Here is a 25,304-nt window from a genome sequence, read left to right on the forward strand (position 1 = left end):
GATTTATATAGAAATAAGGGTCTGTAACCCTCGTAACCCTTGTAACCCGGTTTCAGAACAGAGCTTAGTATATAAATAAGGGTCTGTAACCCTCGTAACCCTTGTAACCCTGTTTCAGAACAGAGATTTATATAGACACAAGGGTCTGTAACCCTTGTAACCCTGTCTCAGAACAGAGATTTATATTGAAACAAGGGTCTGTAACCCTCGTAACCCTTGTAACCCTGTTTCAGAACATATATTTATATAGAAACAAGGGTCTGTTACCCTCGTAACCCTTGTAACCCTGTTTCGGAGATTTTTTCTAAAACAATGGTCTTCCCTCTCATACAAATTTGTATAAGTTTTTTTTAAACGATTTACTTTATCTAAGATATACCTGATTCTTTTTTGACTCTACATAAGGATCATCATTTCTCATCCTTGTGTAACCGGGTTACAAAATTGCCGCACTGGGAAACTGTACTGGATTTGAGACATATCTATAGTATTTGGTATCAATATTTCAATACTGTATTTTGATCAAATAGTTTTCATTTTCTTCTTAAATTGCTACCGGTGGAATTATTTTTTGTACCCATAGAATTTTGTGTCATTAGTAACTAAGAGTTATTCCCCTTTGTACGGTAAAGTAAGGTAAAGCGCCAGGTTTGTTTACATATTTCGGTTTGTTTTCATGTTTCGGTGAAATATCTACATAATATTTCCTTGCTACCAGAAATGATTTTGATTATTTACTTACATTAATTAGTGAATGAAATTAATGTCTGGTTGTTATGTAATTACTAATAAATGTTGTATTGTTTACAGTTCTTACGTTGAAGAACCAACGGTAAATAAAAACTCTTCACCAGTATCAAAGACTTGAATCATTTGAATGGCCAAGCCAGCTACAGTATACCTGCGTATACATTAACTTTTATGCAATATAATATTCAACAGAAAGAAAACTATTTATGATATAATTTATATTTGATTATAACCCGAGTTGTATTTTGAACCTGTTATTTTCCGTGTGATATTTTATTTCAGGCTGAAATGTTCTCGGCAATCAGCTAGGGTGAGTGGTAATGAAAACAATGTTAACAATTCGTACGCGGAATGTGTATCTGTGTAAATATTTATTTAATTTGTCTGTAATAATTCGTTTGTAATGCATCATTTTCTTATACAGAAAGAAATGTACTTATGATAGATTTTATATTTACTTTATACAAGATTTGGATTTATATAATTAAACCCGCTATTTTCCGAGTGACTTAATCTCGGGCTGAAATATTCGCGGCGATCGGCTAGGGTGTTCGGTAATGAAAACAATTTTAACATTACAGAAAATTTAATGATCATTAAAGCTCATAATTTTAGTTGGAAAAAAAATTAACTGGTCATTTTTATACATTCTATAAATGATGCAGCGATGATTAACAACTCGGCAATTGTTACTAAAAAGAAATTCCACGTAAATCACATTCTGCCATTATCAGTTTGTTCGTAAATATCGTTTAAAGCGATCATACGTTTATCATGAACATCGTTTATCCTTTCCTATCGTGTATCCTATCATATCGTGCGTGTATACTGTACTATCGTGCGTTAATCCTATCCTTTCGTGTGTGTATACTGTTCTATCGTGTGTTAATGCTATCCTATCGTGCGTGAATCCTATCCTATCGTTTATCTTGTAAAAAATAATGTTGCGGGTACTGTAAAGCGTTTGAGCACATTAATGAAGGAACTACTGCTCAGTTCTTCTATCACTTCTAAGTGGATGGCGCGACACACGAGGCATGTGAATATCACTGCCCATCTTTTCTGGTTTGCCTGCCCCCCTCTGGTCCGTCTCGCTACAACATTCCAGGGACCGAATGTGTCCACTCCAACAAATGTAAAAGGTGAAGAGGGAGTAAGTCTGTCTTCGAGTAGATCGGCCATAACTTGCGTTCCGAATCTTCCTCTTAGCTTTCTACAGGTAACGCATGAATGAATGAAAGATGTCACCTTTCTCTTACAACCAACGACCCAGTAACCGGCCATTCGAATCTTTCCTTCCGTGATGTGGCGTCCCTGATGATGGACACTAGCGTGATAATGACGAATAAGCAGATCAGCAATATGGCTGCCTTTTGGTATAATTACTGGATGAACTTCTAAATATTCGGCTCCTTTGCTATGTCTTAATCTACCGCAAACTCGCATGATTCCACTTGAATCGAGTATTGAGAGATAATAGAACTTGTTCGGTGTAATTCTCTCCCCTCCATAAGAGCACTTACTTCCTTAGGAAAGCATTCACGTTGAACTTGCTTTACAATAAACAGTTCACTTTGAGAGAGTTCATCTGGTGTGACAGGAGACACAAATGTTTCTGAAGTTTTCTGAAATTTCTAGAAAGACATGGCCAAACGTTTAATCCTAGCTATGGCTCGAAGAAGGCTCCACCAAGTAGAAAATCTTTCAAATCGATGAACACCAAATGATGTATGTTCTTCAGCGGAAGTTTTTTCCGAAGATATAACCAGAGGTCTCACTTCCCTATCTTCATCTGGGTCTACTAGTTCATACGGAGCTTCTCTAAGTTCCTCTGAACGTCCTTTTTTTCAAAATTGACGGTCCTTGTAACCAAGCACTGTGTCCTACTTCGCCTGCAGGAATAGATCTGGTACCTATATCAGCTGGATTGTCCTCAGATGATACAAAGTTCCATTGGTCTGCTGTTGTTGAATGACGAATTATGTCTACTCGGTTTCCAACATATACATAAAAACGTCTGTGCTCATTGTATATATATCCGAGCACGACACGGCTATCTGTGTACATAGCGATAGAGTCAATAGGTATAGACAAATGCTGCATAATGGTGTCTTTGAGTTTAGTGGCAAGCACGGCTGCACATAATTCCAGTCTTGGAATGGTATGGCCTTGAGAAGGGGCAACCTTTGCTTTTCCATGAATGAAACTGACATGATCTCCATTGCTCCTGTACATCTTCAGATATGCGACTGCACTAATAGCTCTCTATGCGAAGCATCAGAAAAGATGTGGAGTTCTCTACGTTTCACATCTGATGAAGGTAAGTTGATGTAACATCTGGGTATAAGAATAGATTGTAATTCAGGAAGGGATTCCACCCAGTTGCTCCAGTAGGACTTCAATGTTTGTGGAAGCGGTTCATCCCAGTCAGTTGAGGATGACATCAGATCCTGTAAGATAAACTTGCCTTGAATTGTGACTGGAGCCACAAATCCAATCGGGTCATATAGTCCATTGATTGTTGCGAGGACACCCCTTTTTGTAAATGACCTCTTGGTACTAGAGAATTGAAATGTAAACGAGTCTTTGGAGATGTCCCAACTGACTCCTAAGCTTTGAAGTGGTGCTTCAATTAGATCAAGTTTGATGCCCGTCACCTCTTTGGCTAGATCTTCTACTGGGAAAGATTTAATCACATCCAGACAATTTGATGAAATCTTGTGGAGACGAATATTTCCCTCTTTCTTGAGAGTTTTCTGTGTGCAACACAATAGGTCTACAGCTTCTTCACTGCCGTCATATGACATTAAGCCATCATCCACATAACAATTTCTTTCAACAAAGTTCTTCACATCATCATCTGTCTCATTGACACATTTCCGAAGTCCAAATGTAGCAACAGCGGGCGATGGGCTGTTACCAAACACGTGTCTAGTCATTCTATATTCAATCAGGTCTTGACTTGGGTCATTGTCTTTATACCACATAAATCTTAAGAAGTCTCTATGTTTCTCTGGAACTGAAAAACGATAGAACATTTGTTCTATGTCAGCAGTAACAGCAACAGGATGTTGCCGGAATCTCAAGAGTATTCCTAACAGAGAGTTAACAAGATCTGCTCTTGTTAATAATACATCATTGAGGCTAATCCCTTCATATTTAGCTGAAGAGTCAAAAACACATCTAACGCTTCCTGGTTTCTTCGGAAGATACACTGCAAAAAGTGGTAAATACCAGCATTCTGCATGAGAGTCTAAGTGTTGTGCTGGTTCAGCATGTCCGTTTTCAAGTATTTTCCTCATGAATGCGATAACATGTTCCATCTTTTCAGGGTTCTTCCTTAAGCTGACATCCAGGGAATGGGCTCTTCTTAGGGTCTGGGACTTGTTATTAGGTAAATGTTTACGATTTCTTCTAAAGGGTAGAGGAGCTGTCCAGGATCCATCAGGAGCCTTATACATTTCTGTCTCCATGAGATGTAAGAAATCTTTGTCGTTTATAGAAAGTCCAAGTAAATTGTCCTCACTTGTTCTTGAGAAAACACAATTTTCTTCAACATGAATGCTATTGTGACATGGCTCAAGTAGAATAGTCCTTCCATCCTTCAGTGTAGAGGTCTTCATTACTGAGATAGTGTTTTGCTGATGAGCTGTACCAAGACAGATGTTGCCGATAATCACCCAGCCCAGCCGCAACCTTTGTACAAACGGCGCATGCATAGGTCCAATGCGTTGTTCTAAGACATGATGGGCGGGCAGCAGGTCTCTTCCAATGAGCAGCAATATCTCTGCACTTTCCTGAACAGGGGGAATGAACTCGGCAATGTCTTTTAAATGACTGTAAGCTTCAGCTACTTTTGGAGATGGTATTTCATCCCTTATGTTTGGTATATGGTCACACTCTATGAGCGTAGGTAGATCAATCGTATAGCTTGAGTCAAAGGATTCTATAGTTAAGTTCGAACATCTTCTGCCATACTCTGTTGTATTTCCTGAGCACGATGATAAAGTGTAAGGCGTTTCAGGTCCAGGGATACCAAAAGAGTTCAAGAATGCTGACCTTGCTAGTGAGCGATTACTCTGCTCATCTATAATAGCGTACACAGAAATGGCCTTCTCTGGATTTCCCCTGGGGTAGACTTTTACTAATACTGTTTTTGCACATGATTTGCTTGCACCAGCCCGTCCACATAACAAAGTACATGCTGATGTTACTTCTTCAGTCTTCATCCGCGCAGGATTGTTTTTGTCAAAATCTTGATCACTGGTGGCAAGTTTGTTTTCATGCAACGCTGCTGGGTGGTTGGTTCCCTTACATACACTACACACTACAGTTGAGCGACAGTCTTTAGCAAGGTGACCCTTTTGACCACAACACTTAAAACAAAGTCCTTTACTTCTTAGGAACTGTAATCGTTCCTGTAGTGGTTCTCACGAAACTGATGGCACTTATTCAAGGTATGGTTTGTGTTGTGTAAAGGACATAGCACAAGTGAAGAAGTCTTTGATTTTGTCGAAGAGTTCATGACTGGCACATCCACTTTTTTCACAAAAACAGAGTGAGATGTTGTTTGAGATCTTGGCTTATACGGTTTAAAATTTGTATCTTCGTAAACGAAAGATGGATCATTCTTCACTCTTGCCATTCTCTCCAAGAAGCTTGCAAAGAAATGGAATGGTGGAAAAGCCAGGTTGTGTTGCTCTTTGTATCTGCTCGCGTCATTGGTCCACTTTTCTTGTAACTGATACGGAAGCTTATTCACAATTAAATTCACTCCAGCTGAAGAGTCATAGGAAGCAAAAAGACTAGAGTACTGTTTATCATTCTTCAAAGAATCAATTTCTACAACAATGTCTACAAGGTCATGTAACTTCTTCACTTCCTTAACTGTGATTTTGGGAAAGCACATTAGCTTCTGTTTGATAGAAGATTCCACCAATTCCGGTCTAGCATATCGTTCATTCAATCTGCGCCAGATCCTTTCTTTTGCTCGGCGTGCGTCGCTGTAGTTTGCGGACTGAATACTTATAGCTGCTTTCTTCGACTCTGGTCCTAAATACTGCACAAGTAGATCAACTTCTTCTGCTGGACTTAGATCAAGTTCATGAACAATGTTCAAAAACGTGTTTTTCCAAGAACCGAAAAACTCTGGTCTGTCATCAAACTCATGAATTCTTTTCAGGAGCATGCCCTTCTTCACCATAAACTTGAGAATTCTTCACATATTTCCTTGATCTGTAGTGGTTTGCACAGTTTCTGTATGTGAGGGTACTGCATGGTTTGAATGAGTACTGTTGGCTCTTTCATACGAAACAGGTTCCTACTGATTAGGTTGGGAACTATATGCACCTGCAATACGATTTTGTTCTTCAAAATATTGCTTAACACGAGTCTCACGATTGTCGGTAGTATCACTGTCATTAGATTCCTCCTCTTCGTCTTCTTCATCGCTCGGCTCTAAGTCAAAACACTCATTTAAGGCATTTAATCCTTGATTGCACTCCTCAAATTGCCTTTCTTTATCTAGAATGTTCATCTTCGCTTCCAGCGCAGCCCTCTCCTTTAACAATTCTGCTTCTTGTTTGGCGTACTTCAGTCTAACACGGGCTTCTTCTACTTTAGTTTTCTGCTTCAGATATAGAGTACTAACACTGGAGAGATTAGAAAGTCCTGATTTTCTGGATCCCACTGATTTAGCTTTCTTCACTGATGTCTTGGGGTCCCTTTGGTTTGGGGTTTTTATCTGTGGCTGGATTTTCCAGTTTCGGTTCCACTTTTCCTGAAGGGGTTCTAACATTCTCCTGAACTTGTTCTGTGTGGGTCCGAATTTTCTCTTCTTCTTCCGGTTCTTTCTTGATTCTAAGGCCTGTAATCGTAGCATGCCCTCCCGCAGCCATTCCGTAGTTCTAAAAGTCTGGCCTGGATTTTGTACTGTGCAAACTTTATTTGCGATCCAAACCCCCGGAGAGGGTACAAAACTGTAACAAGTACAATTAAACAATATTTAGATACATATTACAGAATCAAACCCATTTAATTTACATGTAATGTCAAAGTACACCTAATATTTCAATATAAAATATGAGATTACAATACACAAGACCAAATACATTGTTGAAGCCCCTATGTTTATTTACATTTGCTTGTTGTCGATAAAATTTACATGAAAATTAATTTTAAGTTTTTTAACCTATAAAACATGATATATATGCACTAGTGTGAAAAGATATACATAAAACTTACTCCGTGCATGGCCTAACACCCGAGTTTAGTAAGTAAAAATGAGTCCTGGGGGCAGCAGCATGTTTTGAATTACGTTCCAAGTACGTTCTAACAACTTCCGGTTTGTTACTAAATAAGAAGCCAACAAAAACAAAACATAAAATTCCGGATTGTGTACCACCACAATAACCTTGATCTTTGATAGTGTCATCATCTGTTTCAATAGATTTCTCAGAATGGTACTTATGTATTGAATTTTAAATAACAGTTTGTACATGTAACATCATTGTCATCACAGATTGCTAGTCCGAAATGCTAGAGTTGGTATGATGGTCCTTTTATAAAGCGTCGTTGGTTGGCTTTAGGTCGCGTTCCTCAAGAAAGACAGGGATACTGTTTAGGACCGTTGCCAGGCATCCTATAAAATTAGAAGGACCACATATTTATGTAAAAAGATGGTATATGTACTTATGAATGACCTGTATAATTTTTAGTAACGAGTGAGAGAGAGAGAGAGAAAGAGAGGGAGGGACAGAGAGAGAGAGAGTGATCATGGAGAGAGAGACAGAGAAATAGAGGGAGAGACAGACAGGCATGCATGCAAACAGAACAGAAAGAGAGACAGACAGAGGAGAGAGTAATTAAAAATATTTTGAGAGTAAATGTGTTAAAATTGTATTCCAATAAAATGATCATGTCCCTATAATGTTGTCATTTCTCATAATTTAATTGACAATGTGATCCATATATAATTGCAAATATTGTAAGAGCACCATAGCTTAAATTCAATATGCCCTCATCTCTGCATTTGTTTGATTATGAATGATTATATAAACAGCAAGGAACAGTTGATTAATTAAGATATTTTACATATATACAATTGTATTGCACAACTATGATTTTATTGTAGTGCAATCAATTAATCTCAAGAAATAAAGTGCAGTTTATCTGCCTAGCTAGACTCCATCATACAAGACACAAATATTAATATTTGATATATATATATATATATATATATATATATATATATATATATATATATATATATATATATATATATATATAAATATGATTATATAATATTATTAAAACTTAAGTAATTGCTGGTATATATAATTACTTTTTAAAAAATTATTGTGTATACATAATATGATATATCTATGTTTTTTAACATTTGTCTTTGATAATGCAGCATATTGCATGGAATTTGATTACAGCAACGTTATCAGAATAACTTTTATTCCCTTTTGTATAAATCACATATATACATATATGTATGTAATATAAGCTATATAATAGCTGTGCATGTGTGTGTGTGTGGTTGAGATTACAAAACTGGGGGTTGGGGAAACCAATGTGATATTTATTGTACATTTGCATACTACTATGAATTAATATTGTTTCATTTTAACATAATAACACAATATAGAAAAAGAAAAAAACGCTCATAAATTCATTTTAACCAGGAAAGAAAGAACTTCAATATAAAAGGATACTTAAAAAAGAACCAACAGTTTTCTATGAAATTAAAAAAAAAACCAAGAAAAAACAGTGTGTGATTTCAGGTATACGTGGTATTATTTACTGAAGGCACGGAATAACATAACACCGGAATCAAAGGGCAAGGTCATTCGCGAATTATTTTTATCGCCCTCTGATTGATGGTAAATAGAATGGCAGCATAAATCTTTATGGAATTCAATATTAAATATTTAATGTCATTGTGTAATGTAGAGTGTATAACTTATCTTAGAGGTTAGATGTACGTAATACCACGCAAAATTATCAATGATGTTAGATAATGTACAGTTCTGATTCACAGCTGATCGACAAAAATATTTGATGGCCGTGTTCTTAAGTCTTTTTTTTTGTAAAACGAAAGAGATTTAAAACAATGTATTTCAAAGTCTACTTTGTTATCAGAGTTAAGATACGACCACAATTTTGTCTATTGCGATCACACTCAATCGTGTCTGTAAGTTGTCGATCGCGATCAGCTGTCATTAGCTCTCATGTGGTTCTGTAGCTAAAGTAAGCAGATAATTGGCAATGTCGCATTACAATCATGGTGCATTGTTGTGTATCTAAGTGTTATTGTAAGGCTTTAATAAGCTTGTACAATGACCCGTCTTTCCACTGTCAGTTGATCTAATTTGTGGTGTAGATCGAAGTCGATTTTCGCCAGCTTGTTCAGTCGATTAAAACACTTCATGCATACATAATGGGAGCTATCTTTCGGCGGCTCATATCCGAGGACTTCTTCTAGTTGTGTCTGAGGGTGAAATGTTTCCGCGCGAATTGGTCTCCTTTGCCTTTTGGCAAAAGTGAGGAACATATCTCACATGTGGCTTCGGAGGCTGCCATTCATTTACGATACGAATTTTCTTTGGTATTTTGACCATTTTAAAAGTTCAAGGTCGTTAACTGTAAACAGCTTTTTCATTGGTTCCACGACCGACTGCAACTCTCCAATGAAAATTGACCGGCAATTTACAATGCATATCGGCCAATGGTTAATGAGAAGCGTAGTGTATCGGAAACCTTTGGCTAGCGAAGATGAAACTTTTGATAAAAAGAGACATGCAGGCCTTAAAAGGTCAATCTTTAATATTTAGTTTCATTCATAATGCATGCAGCTTATTTCCTTCAATAATACAATGCATGTGATATTAATATTTCCCGAGCATAGAACACATATCTAATTCAATATTGCCAAGCTATACTATTATTTTCAAAATGAAGTTAAAATCGTTAATGGATGACAAACAGCAATTGCTTTAAGAAAAAAATATCACCCCCTCCCCACTTTTTTTTCGTTATAAAACCTTAACTTTTGCTCCATGACCTAAGGATCACTAAGTTCACAATGTAATATCAGGATATATAATAATTAAACATCAAAATAATGCACGACATTATCCCTCACCATTGTGATACACAATTGAATAAATTTCCACTATCTGGCCATATCCGCCATAGTGCCAGAACTCTTAATCAGGGGACCATGAATTTCACAATTAAGGTAAAGGACTTCATGGAAATACTACTTATTTAGTTTTCCTCAAATATATGTAAATAGAGAAGGAAATATTTAAAGATTTGAAATACATTTTCACTATATTCCATATTAAAATAAGCACCTCTCTAACTTGAACCCCTGACTTAAGGGCCATGAATTTCACAATTTAGGAAGGGAACTTCGTGGAAATCAGAACCATGCATTTGTTTTTCGAAAACAGATATGGGAGGAGAGCAGATTTTTTTAAAAGAATTAAAGGCCGAACATTTTACAAACGCCCCCTTTTTTTACCTGTACAAACTTCAAAATGATGCCGCTTGTCAATCAAGTTTGAAACAATAGCACTCGGTTGATTGACGTGATCATCCGAGCGTGATCCTGCCAGGTCCGCGGATTTCTGTTTACTAGCAATTAACAAGTTATCTTTGATATCTTCCGTCATGTATTAAAGGGGGGGGGGAGGTTGAAAATTGCTTTTAAACATTACCAGTATTAAGATTGATTATGAAAAATAATTATCCAGTGATTGAAAATACGCACAATTTATATTTGAATGATGTTGAATGTGTGTGACCTAATTAATTCCACAAAAATGCATGGACAGCTCCAAAACACAAAAAAATCTTTTTACAACAAACGTACAATATGCTACTAAAGCTCTATTTACTGGTAAGAAGTTTGTGCATGTAAACGTCACTCCATGGAAAACGAACTCCATTAATTGTCGAAGTATAATGGCTGTCTTTACATTCCACATTTTTACTGATCGTATGGTTTCTTATACTATTATAATTGTTAAAATTAACTTTTTAAACAATGTCAAGTGCTAAACACAGTGTACTGAGTTATACTTTTATAGCAGAATTAATTTACTGCATTTTTTCAATTGTGCTTTACATACGTGCTTAGAGAAAATTCGGACGACACATACCATTTCCGTATAAAATCGCTTCATATAGTCATTAGAACAATAAGATATTTAAACTAAGACCAATTCTGACTAATTCTTTATTTCCTGTGTATTAATTTGCTTCCTGTGTATAGCGATTAGCAGCGTTCACGACCACAGGTAGACTGCAAGCCCTGGAGGATTTCACACCTCTTATAAGTAAGCCCCGCCATCACCTGAGATTTACCACCCGGTAAAAATGTTCGGCCTTTAAATACATTTTTACAAGTTGGCTATACTAAATCCGCCCTACAGTCTAAAACTTTCAACTAAGGACCATGCATTTCACTATTAAGATAGAGAACTTAATGAACATCAAAACCATGCATTTAGTTTTTCTCAAATATATCTTGGAGAAATGTATGTTAATATATTGGCCTCTCCCTAGGACATGAATCATTTGTACGAGACAGTTCTGGATCACCGACACGGATGGAACAAGGCCATGACAACAAATCTAATCTGCAGGATCAATTCTGAAGACACCCCTTTGATAATACAAAACACACATGGCAACAAACATGCAGAGGAACTATTGCTAAATGAACTGAATCAAAGGGATAAATCGTTATTGACAACAATAACCATATATACAAATAATTCTTCTTGCTCAAACAAGGGTCACGACTGCGCCAGACAGTTGATCAAGTTTCTCAATGAAAACACTCACGTTATTATGCTATTTTAAATCACAAATTTGTACAAGATACGAAGGATGTCTTGCAAAAGTGAAGAGCATTATTCACTTGTTTCCCAAGCCGACTTTAAGGCTAACTTTACTGGGTTAAAAGACATTATGACGCACGGCCACTGCGTGATCTGTGCATTCAGTTACGCTGTTTGGTTTGAGTTGTTAAACAGTGCGCCTGTTTCAGAGGTATTCAAGTCGCAACTTCTAGCAAGATACAGAACTAAATTGGACACGAATGACAGAAGTCGAGAAGAAGAGGATAATCGCATTAGATCAGATTTGGCGTATATTAGATAACTATCATTTGTCTTGCAACAGATTAATCTTTATGTTATACTTTATATGCATAATATATACTTTATATCATCCTTTGATTTCTTTGCGAGAGAACTTATTTTGAAATGTGGAGGACACAAGACTATTTTTATTCAGGATTATCTTCATTGTTAAGGCCTATATCTGATAAATGAAAGGAGTCTAAAGATTTCTGAAATTTTAATTGCAACAGCTTGGATATATATTAGGTGAATTTGATTAAAAAAAATAACATAGTTAAAACATGTAGTAATAGTCGTGCATATCTGTATATTTTTGTACAATCTGATTAAAATCAGATCCTCGATGCTCCCGTTTAATGATTTGTCGCTACGACAAATCAATAAAACGGGAGCATCGAGGACCTGATTTTAATCAGATTGTATTTTTTACAACGTAATGGTAATTAAAACAAGTAAAAAAAAACATATATGTACAAAGTAAAGTAGCTAGAAATAAAAAGTGGTGATGATAAATAGTGTTACAAAATCAAAAGTCCAAAGGAAAAACGCAAACAGAAGCAGAACAAACATGGACCTCTACAAAAATTAAGGTTGAATCAGGTGCCATGGAGGAATGAGCTTCCTCTGCTGACTGGTCACACCTGCCGTAACAAGAGGCGGTGCTAAAAGACAATAATTGGTCTACCTACATGTAACTTAGAGCAACATTTCAATTATAGATGTATGAGTATAAAAATTGTTTATTTGAATAAATTAAGTTATTGTTATAAGATACATCTAACAATATACAATTACAAGGCTAGATCCACCCCTTTTTTTTTACCCCTGTACATGTATCCTAAGGGCATTGGTTGATCATGAGTTGGTCAGTTGATATTTGTGATCTTGGTTTTTACTAGTTGTTTGTGTCAGGTTGAATTTGGTTGGTATATATATTTTGCTTTATGTGTTTTACCACTAAGTTTGACAAACTTTGTCTGGACATTGACCAGAGCAGACATTATATATTTATATTTACTCAAAATTGAATTCAGGACCAGAACTTGCTATTTTCTGGTAATTTAACTCAAATGTGCAATGGAATAGCGTTTTATGTTTTTTAATGCAATTGTAAAAGAAGCCATGGGGATAATCAACCTTTATATTTTTCTATAATCTTTCTAAAGTATAATCTCGTAGATTAGTTTTTATTCGGAATTGTCGCAGACGTCTTGAACTATTGTGTTTTTTTAATTTATTTAAAATCCACGATTTTGGTAATGGAACTTTGTGCTTCATATCCTACATATGCTTTTTATAGGATACATACATTTCCTACGCGATACAACAATGTTTACCCTATGATCATTCACAAAAAGGAACTGCACAATATGTGAATTAGATGAAAATCACATCTGTGATAATATGCATCACTTAGTTCAAGAACTTAAAATTGTCATAAATTGTTTCTGAGTTGACACAATGACAGATGACATTATGGAAGCGTCATTGCATGTTTGCAGATTAAATAAGAAAAGTGTTGTGAGTATCCTTTTGCCACGAGTCGCACCATAACTCAGATCCATGAAGGACGGAGAGGAGGAGAACTTTTTGTAGAGTTAAGAAATATTTCTTGGATTTAGATGATTTTCAGTGCAAAATAAGCTCCTCTTCCTTTTTTACATGCGTTTGGTCTTCGTTCACAAGGGTATAGGATTTAGTGTAATAAAATTCCTAGGTGGTTTTACGATGTTGCAGGGTGAAGAGGATGAGCAACAAGTTGCCATAAAAAGGAATAGTCAATAGGGGTCTCTGATGGGCGAAATCTGAGAATACTGGATTAGTTTGCGTTGAAATTGAATCTCCATCGTTTGGAGTAGTCGTAAGCTATATCTAGCGTTCTTTGAAGACCGCTGGGCGAAAGTGCTATTAGAGAAATGTCATCAGCCAATGTTGGACTTGAGCTAGTTATGTCATTTTTGTCAACTCTTCACTCTGAATGTTTCTGCTTTGTTTGATTTTTTAAAATGATTGACTGAAACACGTAGCTAAATCGAAATTGGTAATTTAATAACAAAATGACGATAAACTTTATCATATAAACAAGTTTTAGACGTGTTAAATATAAAAAACAATGCTTAATACTTGAACATAGTTCAAATGTTTTCCTTTAAAATCTGTAATTATATACCAATGTTAATGGACTGATCTTCAAGTTCTTGTAGCAGATCGTTGATAAACACAAGGTATAAGAATGTAGAAAGAACTCCACCTCGCCCGACTCCTTGAGCTACAGGGAACCAGTCAGAGTACGACTGATTAGACACAACTGAACAGGATGTATTTACGTGGCAGCCGTCTATTAGGGTCCACAGACGTCCCTTCAAGTCCAGTGTATGCAGTTTGTACGTGAGGCCGTGCCCCCAGACTGTATCGAGCGCTTTTTTGGGTGTCCAGGGAGGCGACGTAGGCAGGACTTCTATGTTCAATACAATGGTAAAGAGTCTGTTGTAGATTAAAGAAGGCAGCTATACACCTAAGTCTCTGCTGAAAACCTTGTTGTTGAAGATTAGGAAAGGTAGCAGATTTACTTCTGTTAAGCAGGAATTTTTCCAAGATTTTAAGGAAACACGGATGTAAGGCAATAGGTCTGTAGCTGTCCGGTGACTGAAATGAAAAGTGGTCAAGTGTCGTTAATTCGATTTTATTTTCATTCATAGGAATATTAATCCACTCCGACCACTGTTCTTTGCATATTGCAAGTTTAAGCCAGTGTATTCGCCATTACGTAACCAGCCACCTGTTGACTTGCCAATGTCTGTTTAACAATTTTCGGTGTCAAAAGCATGCACTTTCTTGTCGGACTTTACAGTTAATTTGTGTATAGAAAGATAAGCAATAATAATGATTTGATTAAAAACATTACTTATCTACTTTAGGCCCCGTTCCGCGGTAATCGGTTTGTATACTGATGGACAGTTAAAAATAGACCGATCAGTTAAACGACTTGAAAAGGACGATATACGACAAACAGCCGTTTCTTCACAATTTTTATGTTACAGTAATCAAATAGTTGGATCATTTATCAATTAAATATTTAACTCTGTTTGCTGTTTTAGTTTAAATCCACAAATATACGTTAATACTTTTAAACGCTTTGAATACATTATCAACGCATGCATATCGATGACTTTAAAATATCTTAATATAAAATCCCTTCTTTTAGAGGATGCGTATAATGCACAGGAACACTGGCTTACACTCAACCTTTTGAATACATAAAGTACACAGGTGTGTGCTGCACATAAGATCTCAATAATTCTAAAATCTTTCCAAAATGACATTGTTAACTCATGACTGGCTTATTTTCAAAACAGGCTTATTTTTAAGTAATTTTCAGTGCAAAAAATAGGTGGCGTATTTTCAAAACCGGCTCATTATTAGATCCGTTAAATTTTTAGGGTAACTTAGACGTAGGTTTTTAAGATATGTTAAACCTTAAAAATAATATTTCATTCATTGTACATGTATTTTTATCTTGAATCAGCTGCTTAGCTTTCACATCTTAATTGTAGATATGTTTTATAATCATGTTTTAAAGCTTTATAGACAAAGACTGACTTTCATCTAACTTATAAATATATCAACTTTATCATGAAACATTCTTACACAAGTTTCAGTCAAAATTTAAATTTGAAGGTGTTGATATTCAAATTTAAATTGTTAATTTGCTAATTTATTAAATCCCGAGGTTTTATGGGATATAATTAGACTTTATTCTTGGACTTTTTTCTTATTCTTAATAATCTTACTTAACTAAGAAATATTTGATTCAGCTCATGCGTGGATCAAGAGGGCGGGGGGGGGGGGGGGTCCCAGAACCCACTGGAAATTTCTAATTTATAATTTACATTGTAAATTATCAACTATGGACCTTGGACCTTTCTGGCAAACATAAACCTTTATAACCCCTAAAAGTATGCACATGCAACGCCAAAACAAGTTTAATGTAAAAAAAAAAACAACTAAAAATAGTTGTGCCTTTGAGTCGTAGTAAATTTTAACTACAGCACTCTGTAATTGACTTTTTTGTACGTCGACATATGGTTATAAGTACCCATGTCAAGTGATGTTAACCGAAGCGATCGATATGAACTGGGCTTGCGAGGTCGAATTCACTTTTCCGTGTCTTCGGTCGATTTCACTTGACATGGGTCCTAATAGTGACATAAATTTATGGTACAAAGATGTCCATAATAGTTAAATTATATAATCATCCGATTTGACAGTCATATTCTTGAAATAACTAGCAAATATAGAACATTAGCTAAACTCAGACAACCAGATTTGCTAAATTATTTGTGTTATCATCCAAAACAGAAGATCCAGGTCAGTTGACGGTAAAGACTCATTGTCCTGGAATATAATATGTCACGTGATTTTCTTACAACCAATGAAAATAACTAAATTAATAATTCTATATAAGTTAATTATGCACTGATACTTCTCAATAATATGTAAAGTACAGGTGCCCTAGTAACTTGATCAATGCTAAAACAATAGCTCTCTCATACGGTACCGTATAGAATACGTTTATTCGTTGTAATCACAGCATATTTTGGCAGGTTTTGAGTGATCACAAGTAAACATTACATTATGTGTTATACTATTTTCGTTGAGAACAACGCAAAATTTAATATTGCAAAATATTTTATGAAATAAACAGCAATTTAAAACGTTTACTGAGATATGAACTTGGTTGGTCACTTGATCAAATCCTGTAAAGCCCGAAGGACTTTTCAAAATATTTGATCACTTATTTAACGTTGCTGTTATTACCTATATTTACGTTTGAAAAAAGCATATTGTTCAGAATTACAATAAATCACAATAATTCAAAAAAATGTTGTAAGATCTATGATTGTCGTATCTCCGGTTTGTCTTGGTTGATGTAATTATGTTACACTATTAAAATTCAAGTCATGATGACAGGATGAGTCTGTGTTACACGTCCAACTGAATGATAGCTGAAATGCCGAACAATGTTAGGGATCATTTCATAATAATTTAATTCTGGTTGTAACGCGGCATTTGATTGGATAGAAAAATTTAGTTAAATATGTATAACCTGGTTTGCACGTCACAAGACACGTCACAATGCACCAACGTACTAATTCACTTGACGTTACGTTTGAATTTTGAACAGATTTATATCATTTTTAAAAGTAAAACGGACTCAATTTGTACAGCAAATTCCAGAAAATTAAATTATAAGGAATGAACTCAATGTCTACCCAAGTTATACTCGTATAACCTGGGTTGGAGCAATTTACGCTTTTTTATAATCCGCTTCGCGGATTATAAAGCGTAAATTGCCCCAACCCAGGTTATACGAGTATAACTTGGGTAGACATTGAGTTCATTTCTTAAATGTACCATTCCGTGTTCACCAATTACAAATTATTTTTTCTTTATAAAATAATAGATTCATAATGCACCGGCAAACCATTCCATGTTAATAAAACAGGTGCAGAGAATTTCAATGTATTTTTTCCTGATTTTTTACCTGTCCATGAAAATCATCAAGATGGGTCAGGAGGTTGCAACAACATATCTTTTTTAAGAAGAACACAATATATTCTGTATAAAATATTTAATAATGTACTATCTGTGAAATTCAATCCAAATTGGTGCAGGAAATTGCAATAAAAGAATTCTGATTGAACTTTAAATAAAACACGAGGTTTTTCTGTATAAAATATTCATTTCATAGTGTACCATTACTTGTAACTCAATCGTAATTGGTGCAGGATTGCAAAAAATGGGTTCTCAGAATTTTAAGTGTACCACTACATGGTTTTCTGTGTAAAATATTCATGCATAATGCACAATCTATGTTAATCAAAATTGATGCAAAAATTGCATGATTGCAACGATATAACGATATAATTTTCCTAACATAAAGTAAAACAACAATGTGTTTTCGTTATGAAATATTTATTTTAAATTTGCCAGTCTGTGCAGATCAATCAAATAAATCCCAAATGATGCATATGGCTGTAATGAAAAAATTCGCGGAATTGTAAACAAAAAGCAATTTCTCTGTGTATTTGAAAACAGCATGCGATTATGATTTAAAAGGTCTCCAAAAGTTAACGTGTCTTCTTTAGATTTTACGATTCCTTGCAATAATGAAAGCTTAACATGGATGCAATTTAAAAGCAATGTTGACTGTTGCATTTTAATACAGCATTGACTTTACAGTTTGAAAAAAGTTAAATTCAATAAATCAAGTTCGTACGTGCATGTACGGGATACCAATGGCAACTAATGAATACGTATTTGTTAAGGAGAGTAAATCCATGTTTTAATTTAGTCTTGGAATTGTACCAATAATGTTACATTTTTATATCATTGAAATATTTCAATTACATATAGTTTGATATCTAAGAATTCTAATACTTCTTCCCTTTTTTAAAAATGAATTTGTACATGACATAATGAAACATAACATAAACAAATAAGATCTTTCAACTCCGAGCTCAATGCTAGTCCTAGAAGTTAATATGTTCGCTCTAAATATGGGCAAAATGATCAGTGTTTCCACAGCAGGGGGATACATGTACTGAGCTAAAAAAAATAGCAATCCATAAAATTTGCCAACATCTAAATAACTAAATATAAAACACTCTGTACTTACGTAGTAGGATACTTTCTGGTCAGTATATTTTAGTGTGGTTTAAAACTTCAGGAATGTACACCATTTGGATTTTTCACATCAGATATAGATAGACAGACAAAACAAATCAGATGCATGTATTATACAGGTAGGTAATTTTATTTCATTCGGTGTTACTTACCACCTAGTGTATATAAATTTATATTTAAATTCATCGCCAATCAATTTTATAAACCTAATGATGCATCAGTTAACCCATGTGTGGACTGGCGGGCTTTTGCAATATCAATCGAATCAACTTAAAAACTCTAGATTTTAGTATGTCAAAGAGTCACAAATTGTCTACCGATTGCTTTTGTGACAGTTTATGTTTTGGGAGAGGAGATTGCTGTCCTGACAAATATTTTGGTATCAGTGGCTTGTCCTGTCAGAATGTGACCTTTGTTAATGCCACGCGAGATGAAAGTCGAGATCAGAGATCATCCTTTCTCATGATTAAAGAATGCCCTCAGGAAACTGAACGAGTAATAGCACAAGAATGTGAAAAGAAATATGACAGTCTTAAAAAACTAAAGTATCCACCAGTGACAAGCAGTATAACTAATTTAACATACGCTAATAGATTTTGTGCACAGTGCAATAATGAAACATCCTATCAGTACTGGAGTTTCGATATTCATTGTCAAGAATTTCTATATATTAACTTTTTGTCGTCATTCAAAGAAATTGTTGACAATGGAATCAAAAATAGATGTGTCATGCAGTCTGCACCACTTGAAAATAAAAACTGCATTCAAGTGCTACCACCTGCAAGGACATCATTTTGATTTGTGTAACAAGACCGGATTCTGGAAAACAATGGATGCTGGTGTTTTACATGCATGTGAATCACTTTACCTTAATAATGATACCTTATTCATAAACTCATGTGCAATCCAACTTTCTACAAAGGAAACGTAATATCACAATTTGTTTTCCCTTGGACTGAAATGTCACACTTTCATTGGTTTAAACATAGCACGTGATTGCCTCATATATCTCTATATTTGTTCGGTGAGAAATAATATTAGGCAATATGGCCGTCATCGGCCGACGCTTCGCTTACTCATTTCGACATTTCATAATATTTTATACATAAACCGCATGCCGTAAGTTCTTAAAGTATTTGAAGTAGTTGCCCTTTGAAATTCTTTAAATTTAGAGTAGTTGCCCTTAGAATATTGACGTCACATTGTTTTGTCTGGAGCAGAACAAAATGGCAGCGTCGAAATTTGCTCAAATCTCTGCCGAGGAAAGGGAGAAAACATTTAAAATTGAATAGCCACAAAACATTGTAAGTAAACATGGGTGAAGCAAATATTTTTAAAGAGTATTTGAAAGGTGAAATTGAAAATTTTAAAGAGTTTAAATAAGTTAAATTGGACGAGATGTTAGGCATCTTGTACATGGCTTTGCGTAGATCATCGCTATTTGTGAATAAATATGTCGCTTGATAGTCCTCGGGAAAACAAAACACTTATTAGGTTAGTTACTGACTCAATACGGAAATATATTGGGTTGATCAAGTCTTTTCCTCCCCTGTTTCTGTGAACCTTCGTGTTTTCAGCATGGAGATTGTTGTGAAGATTTTGCATTAAAATACCCAAAGGAATGCATACATTCGAAACAACTGGCGGGCGATAAATTTAAGAATACTATTCCTGATGTAGAATACCTTGTAACTAATGGATGTTAAATGCAATTCCAATACCCAATGTATATGGAGAAATTTTGTCAACAGGGAGGAAATAACATACTTTCTTCTCATCCCGTATATTATGTCAATACAGGTATATCGTACCTCAACATGTTTTGCTATCTGTGTAATATATCGCCGGAACGACGAAGCTTTGAATCAGGCAAACCATGGGACATTGAAGTATATTGTAAAAAATTCATTGACTATAGAAACTTTTTAACGGTAAAGCAGCTACTTAAAACGATCAGTGAAACCCACTGCAATGTGACATATTTACCAAATTCATTTAAGGCTGACACTAATAAGCATCGTGCTGCCTTGTGTAATACAAGAAAAGCTTTATACACGAAAACATGTAATTCTACTAGGGAATGGCTTGTGAAAGATCCTGGAGTTCAATATGCTTGTGAAAACGTTTCGGCAGGGGTATCAATGGGATTCTATCCATATTCTGATAAGTCCAGTTGTAATAAAAATTATTTTTGTGCATTATGCAATCCAGGAATTACTAATGAAAGTGTCACTATTTCTACGTGTATGGTCGCTGGAAATTTGTCTTTGCTAGAAAGACGTGACGTGAGTGGTTGTCACTTTTTCCCTCAAATCAACATTTATTCGCCATACAAAAATTTATTTTGTAAACATTGCAATCATCAATTTGACCAGCAACGACGAAGTCCAACTTGTCACTTAATCACCTTAAAATTCCCGAAAAAGTTTTTTTCAAAGAGTCGGGAATGTATCCGACCTACAGAAATTAATTTACGTATCCTGAATATGATGATAAATTACCCCAAAACGAATCACCAGACTGTAAATCAACACAAGCATACATCTCAGAAGTGGTAAGTTTTATATCATTTATTTGTTCAGCATTAATTTAATTCTACTGAATATGCACGCATAAAGTTTTTCTTGTTCTCATTTAGAATCAGTGCAGACATTTGACCAGTTATCCGGGAAAAAATCTCCGTAATGGAACATGTCAAGCACTCCTCACAGTAACAAACAATAGGCCCATGGGCCACATCGCTCACCTGAGGAACAATAGGTATGATAAAATCAGCTTAATGGAACAATAGGTATGATAAAATCAGCTTAATGGAGTCATATACAAACTATCTGGACAATATACAATAATACATGTTGATCCTGTATAAATAAAATCCATTTTTCCCCTGGATATTCTTCTGTTTATAATCATTAGTCCCTTCTCTAACAGGATGATTTTATAGTCATATCATATGTTGAGTATTGCAGTTCTCAAAAATATCCTTAACAATTGTTTATATATGGGATATAAACGTACATAAACTCTGAACCTTCTTGTGAGGCCTAAGAATTGTCCTGGGGCCAAAGTCTTAACAATTATAAAGAATCATCTGGCTGATTAGTTTCTGAGAAGAAGATTTTTAAAGACCTTACCCCTGGGGATCATGATTTTCACAACTTTGAATCTACACTATCTGAGGATGCTTCCACACAAGTTTCAGCTTTACTGGCTGATTAGTTTCTGAGAAGAAGATTTTTAAAGATTTACTCTATATATTCCTATGTAAAACTTCGATCCCCCATTGTGGCCCCATCCTACCCCCGGGGATCATGATTTTCACAACTATGAATTTACACTAACTGAGAATGCTTCCACACAAGTTTCAGCTTTACTGGCTGATTAGTTTCTGAGAAGAAGATTTTTAAAGATTTACTTTATATATTCCTATGTTAAACTTCGACATCCCATTGTGGCCCCACCCTACCCCCTGGGGTCATGATTTTCACAACTTTGAATCTACACTACCTGAGGATGCTACCACACAAGTTTCAGCTTTACTGGCTGATTAGTTTCTGAGAATAAGATTTTTAAAGATTTACTCTATATATTCCTATGTAAAACTTCGACCCCCCATTGTGGCCCCATCCTACCCCCGGGGGTCAAAATTTTCACAATTTAGAATCTACACTACCTGAGGATGTTCCACACAAGTTTCAGCTTTCCTGGTCTTATGGTTCATGAGAAGAAGATTTTCAAAGATTTACTCTGTATATTCCTATGTAAAACTTCGACCCCCCATTGTGGCCCCACCCTACCCCCGGGGGTCATGATTTTCACAATTTAGAATCTACACTACCTGAGGATGCTTCCACACAAGTTTCAGCTTTCCTAGTCTTATGGTTAATGAGAAGAAGATTTTCAAAGATTTACTCTGTATATTTCTATGTAAAACTTCGACCCCCCATTGTGGCCCCACCCTACCCCCGGGGGTCATGATTTTCACAAATTAGAATCTACATTACCTTATGATGCTTCTACACAAGTTTCAGCTTTCCTGGTCTTATGGTTCATGAGAAGAAGATTTTTGAAAATTTCTCGAAAATTTTCATAAATTCCTAATTATCTCCCTTTGCAAAAGGGCGTGATCCTTAATTTTCACAAATTTTAATCCCCTTAGGCTAAGGATGCTTTGTGCCAATTTTGGTTGAAATTGGCCCAGTGGTTCTTGAGAAGATGTTGAAAAGTTTACAGACAGACGGACGGACACACGGACAGACAGACGGACGACAGACAAAATGTGATCAGAATAGCTCACTTGAGCTTTCAGCTTGGGATATTTTCTGACAACAGACTTCCAAGGAAATGTTTCTTATCTGTTACCTGTACATGATCTGTTAGTCATTATATCAGAGGAAATCAAACAAGCACTACTGTCCAAGCTTCAGATAGATTCAGATTCGATAGAATATTTGTTTGTTCAAATAGACCAGCCTTGCTTTAAGAGGAATCAAATCTTTTTTCCCCCAGTTTTCAGGGAGCGTTTCAGTAGGTATTTTTATCAAACACGCTGTAAAGAGAGTTGATATTGAAATGTTATTAATCGCTATTAAAAAAAAGATGGCGATTTCGAGAAATGAAACTTTTAATCTTCACTTTTCGTTCAATATGCAGATTACCTTATAACCCATTTAAGATGTATCTCACTTAATATTTTTCTCGATGTACTTTACCAGAATTTGTGAAATATCAGCTAGTACAAAAAAGGCAGACATATAAAACTGTTCGAATATCCAAACTGTTACCTTGCGTTCAAGTTGCACTTGAATTTGGCGAATATCGTGTTGATAAACAATCGAGAACATTATTGGTAATTGGGGAAAATAAACTCTACAATCATGAGTTGTTTGAAATTTTACCCGATGGATCAGCAAGGATTTGCACTGAAGACTACAATGTTGGATCTTACATAGGCGCATTTTCCTCAGATGAACAAAACCAAAATGCCCTTCTTTCAAAAATTACGCTTATCTTAAACGTTACTTCCATTCTGTGTTTATAAATTTCATTTCTGATTTATGTTTTTAAAAAAGATTTGAGAACAATACCCGGAAAAATAAACATGATACTGATTCTAACTCTGATAATTTTTCAGTTAAGTAAATTTGGTTCATCATATAATGTGGTATGTGTTGGAATTGGTATGGCTCTACATTATTTTTGGTTAGTGTCGTTTTTAACCATGACGGTGAGTTCGTTTCATAGGTACAGAGTTTTTAAATTTTCAAACATAAATACAAGCGTTGGTTTTAATGATATTCTTAGAGTATATATAGCTTTTATCACTTGCTATCCATGCGTGGTAGTAGTTTTAAGCATTATTCTATTGTGACAGGTTTCTGGCAATGGTATTATTGGGTATGGAAATAGGACGTGCTTTATCGACAATCCTTATTCACGATTAGCCTCATTCATTATACCTGTTGGTATTATGTGCCTATCTAGTCTATTCTTCTTTGTTAGAACCATTATTTCCATAAAACGTGTCCCCAAAGTTCCAGAATACCAATCTGTTAGGAATGAATTCGGAATATTTTGTCGTTTATTCACAATAACCGGGATAACCTGGTCTCTTCAGATTATAGACGGTTTCCTCCCTTTTACAACGTTCTCCAATATCTCATCATTAATCAACAGTTTGCAAGGAACAACGATATTTATAGCGTTTTTCTTAAACAAACGAATCATGAATTGTAAATGTGCAGTCCAAAAAGATTCGTACAACACTAAAGAAGCTAAAAGAGAGTCAACAGAGGAATCTAATACAATTGATACAAAATTATGATATATTAAATTTTTTTTCTTTCTTTGTGTAAGCTTATAAATTTTCGATATGATTTTTTGGTAAAAGCTAGCAATCAATAAACACGTAAAATGCTAATCGCTTGCGACATATTATTCTCGCCTTTTAATTATGCCTTCCTTTGCAGAAGGGAGGGTATACTGCTTTGCTGCTGTCCGTCCGTCTGTTACTAAGTTTCTGTTCATTTTCCTCACAGAAGTTGCACAAATTGAAATGAAATTTTTGTATACAGATTTATCATAACAATATCTAAATTAAGAGCCATTTTCGACAGAGTTATGCCCCTTAGACTTAGAAAAATTCCATTTATTTGCAGTTTTCGTTCATTTTCTTTGCAGAGTTTGCACTTACTCAAATGAAATTTAGTATACAGATATATGTATATCATGATAATGTCTTGGTCAAATTCGATTTTGGATACGATCGAGAAATTTTTGAGTTATGCCCCTTAAGCATGGACGTAGAAACATTCTTTTTATTTACACTTTCAATATATTTTCTTCGCAGAGTTGTCAAATGGACGGGGGCATAAGTATTTTACAAACATCCGTTTGTTTGTTTGTTGGTTTTGTTTTTGTTTTTGTTTTGCTTTAATTGCTTCAAATAGCATAGAACTAAAATTAGCTGTATGCTACAAAGAAAAATGTAATGTAGTTTTATTATTGATTGATATGCATAGTACTAAAACATCTGATACTCACGAGTGTATTGTAAAACAGTTATCCACCGATAGTTAATATATATATATATATATATATATATATATATATATATATATATATATATATATATATATATATATATGCATAATAAAAGAATGTAAAAAAAATATATTTTAATGTAAATATTGACATACATTAAGTTTT

General features: G+C 35.0%; 2 protein-coding genes and 3 pseudogenes across 2 annotated transcripts; 3 read left to right on the forward strand and 2 right to left on the reverse strand.

Annotated features, from left to right (window-relative positions):
- Positions 1 to 2,987: 2,987 nt before the first annotated feature.
- On the reverse strand, positions 2,988 to 5,953 carry LOC128174475 (uncharacterized). The gene is made up of 2 exons (XM_052840023.1): positions 5,393 to 5,953; positions 2,988 to 5,111 (listed from the first exon to the last, which is right to left on the reverse strand). Exons 1-2 carry the CDS (start codon positions 5,951 to 5,953, stop codon positions 2,988 to 2,990), a joined length of 2,685 nt encoding a protein of 894 aa, XP_052695983.1.
- A 117-nt stretch (positions 5,954 to 6,070) lies between these two features.
- Positions 6,071 to 7,079, reverse strand: LOC128174476 (uncharacterized). The gene is made up of 2 exons (XM_052840025.1): positions 6,994 to 7,079; positions 6,071 to 6,728 (listed from the first exon to the last, which is right to left on the reverse strand). Exon 2 carries the CDS (start codon positions 6,629 to 6,631, stop codon positions 6,071 to 6,073), a length of 561 nt encoding a protein of 186 aa, XP_052695985.1. The 5' UTR covers positions 6,632 to 6,728; positions 6,994 to 7,079.
- A 4,252-nt stretch (positions 7,080 to 11,331) lies between these two features.
- Positions 11,332 to 11,928, forward strand: LOC128174477 (uncharacterized; annotated as a pseudogene).
- Positions 11,929 to 12,097: 169 nt separating this feature from the next.
- Positions 12,098 to 20,885, forward strand: LOC128174478 (uncharacterized; annotated as a pseudogene).
- A 402-nt stretch (positions 20,886 to 21,287) lies between these two features.
- On the forward strand, positions 21,288 to 24,420 carry LOC128174479 (G-protein coupled receptor Mth2-like; annotated as a pseudogene).
- The last annotated feature ends 884 nt before the right edge of the window (positions 24,421 to 25,304 follow it).

This window comes from Crassostrea angulata, chromosome 2 (genome assembly GCF_025612915.1).
Source record: "Crassostrea angulata isolate pt1a10 chromosome 2, ASM2561291v2, whole genome shotgun sequence".
Taxonomy (NCBI): domain Eukaryota; kingdom Metazoa; phylum Mollusca; class Bivalvia; order Ostreida; family Ostreidae; genus Magallana; species Magallana angulata.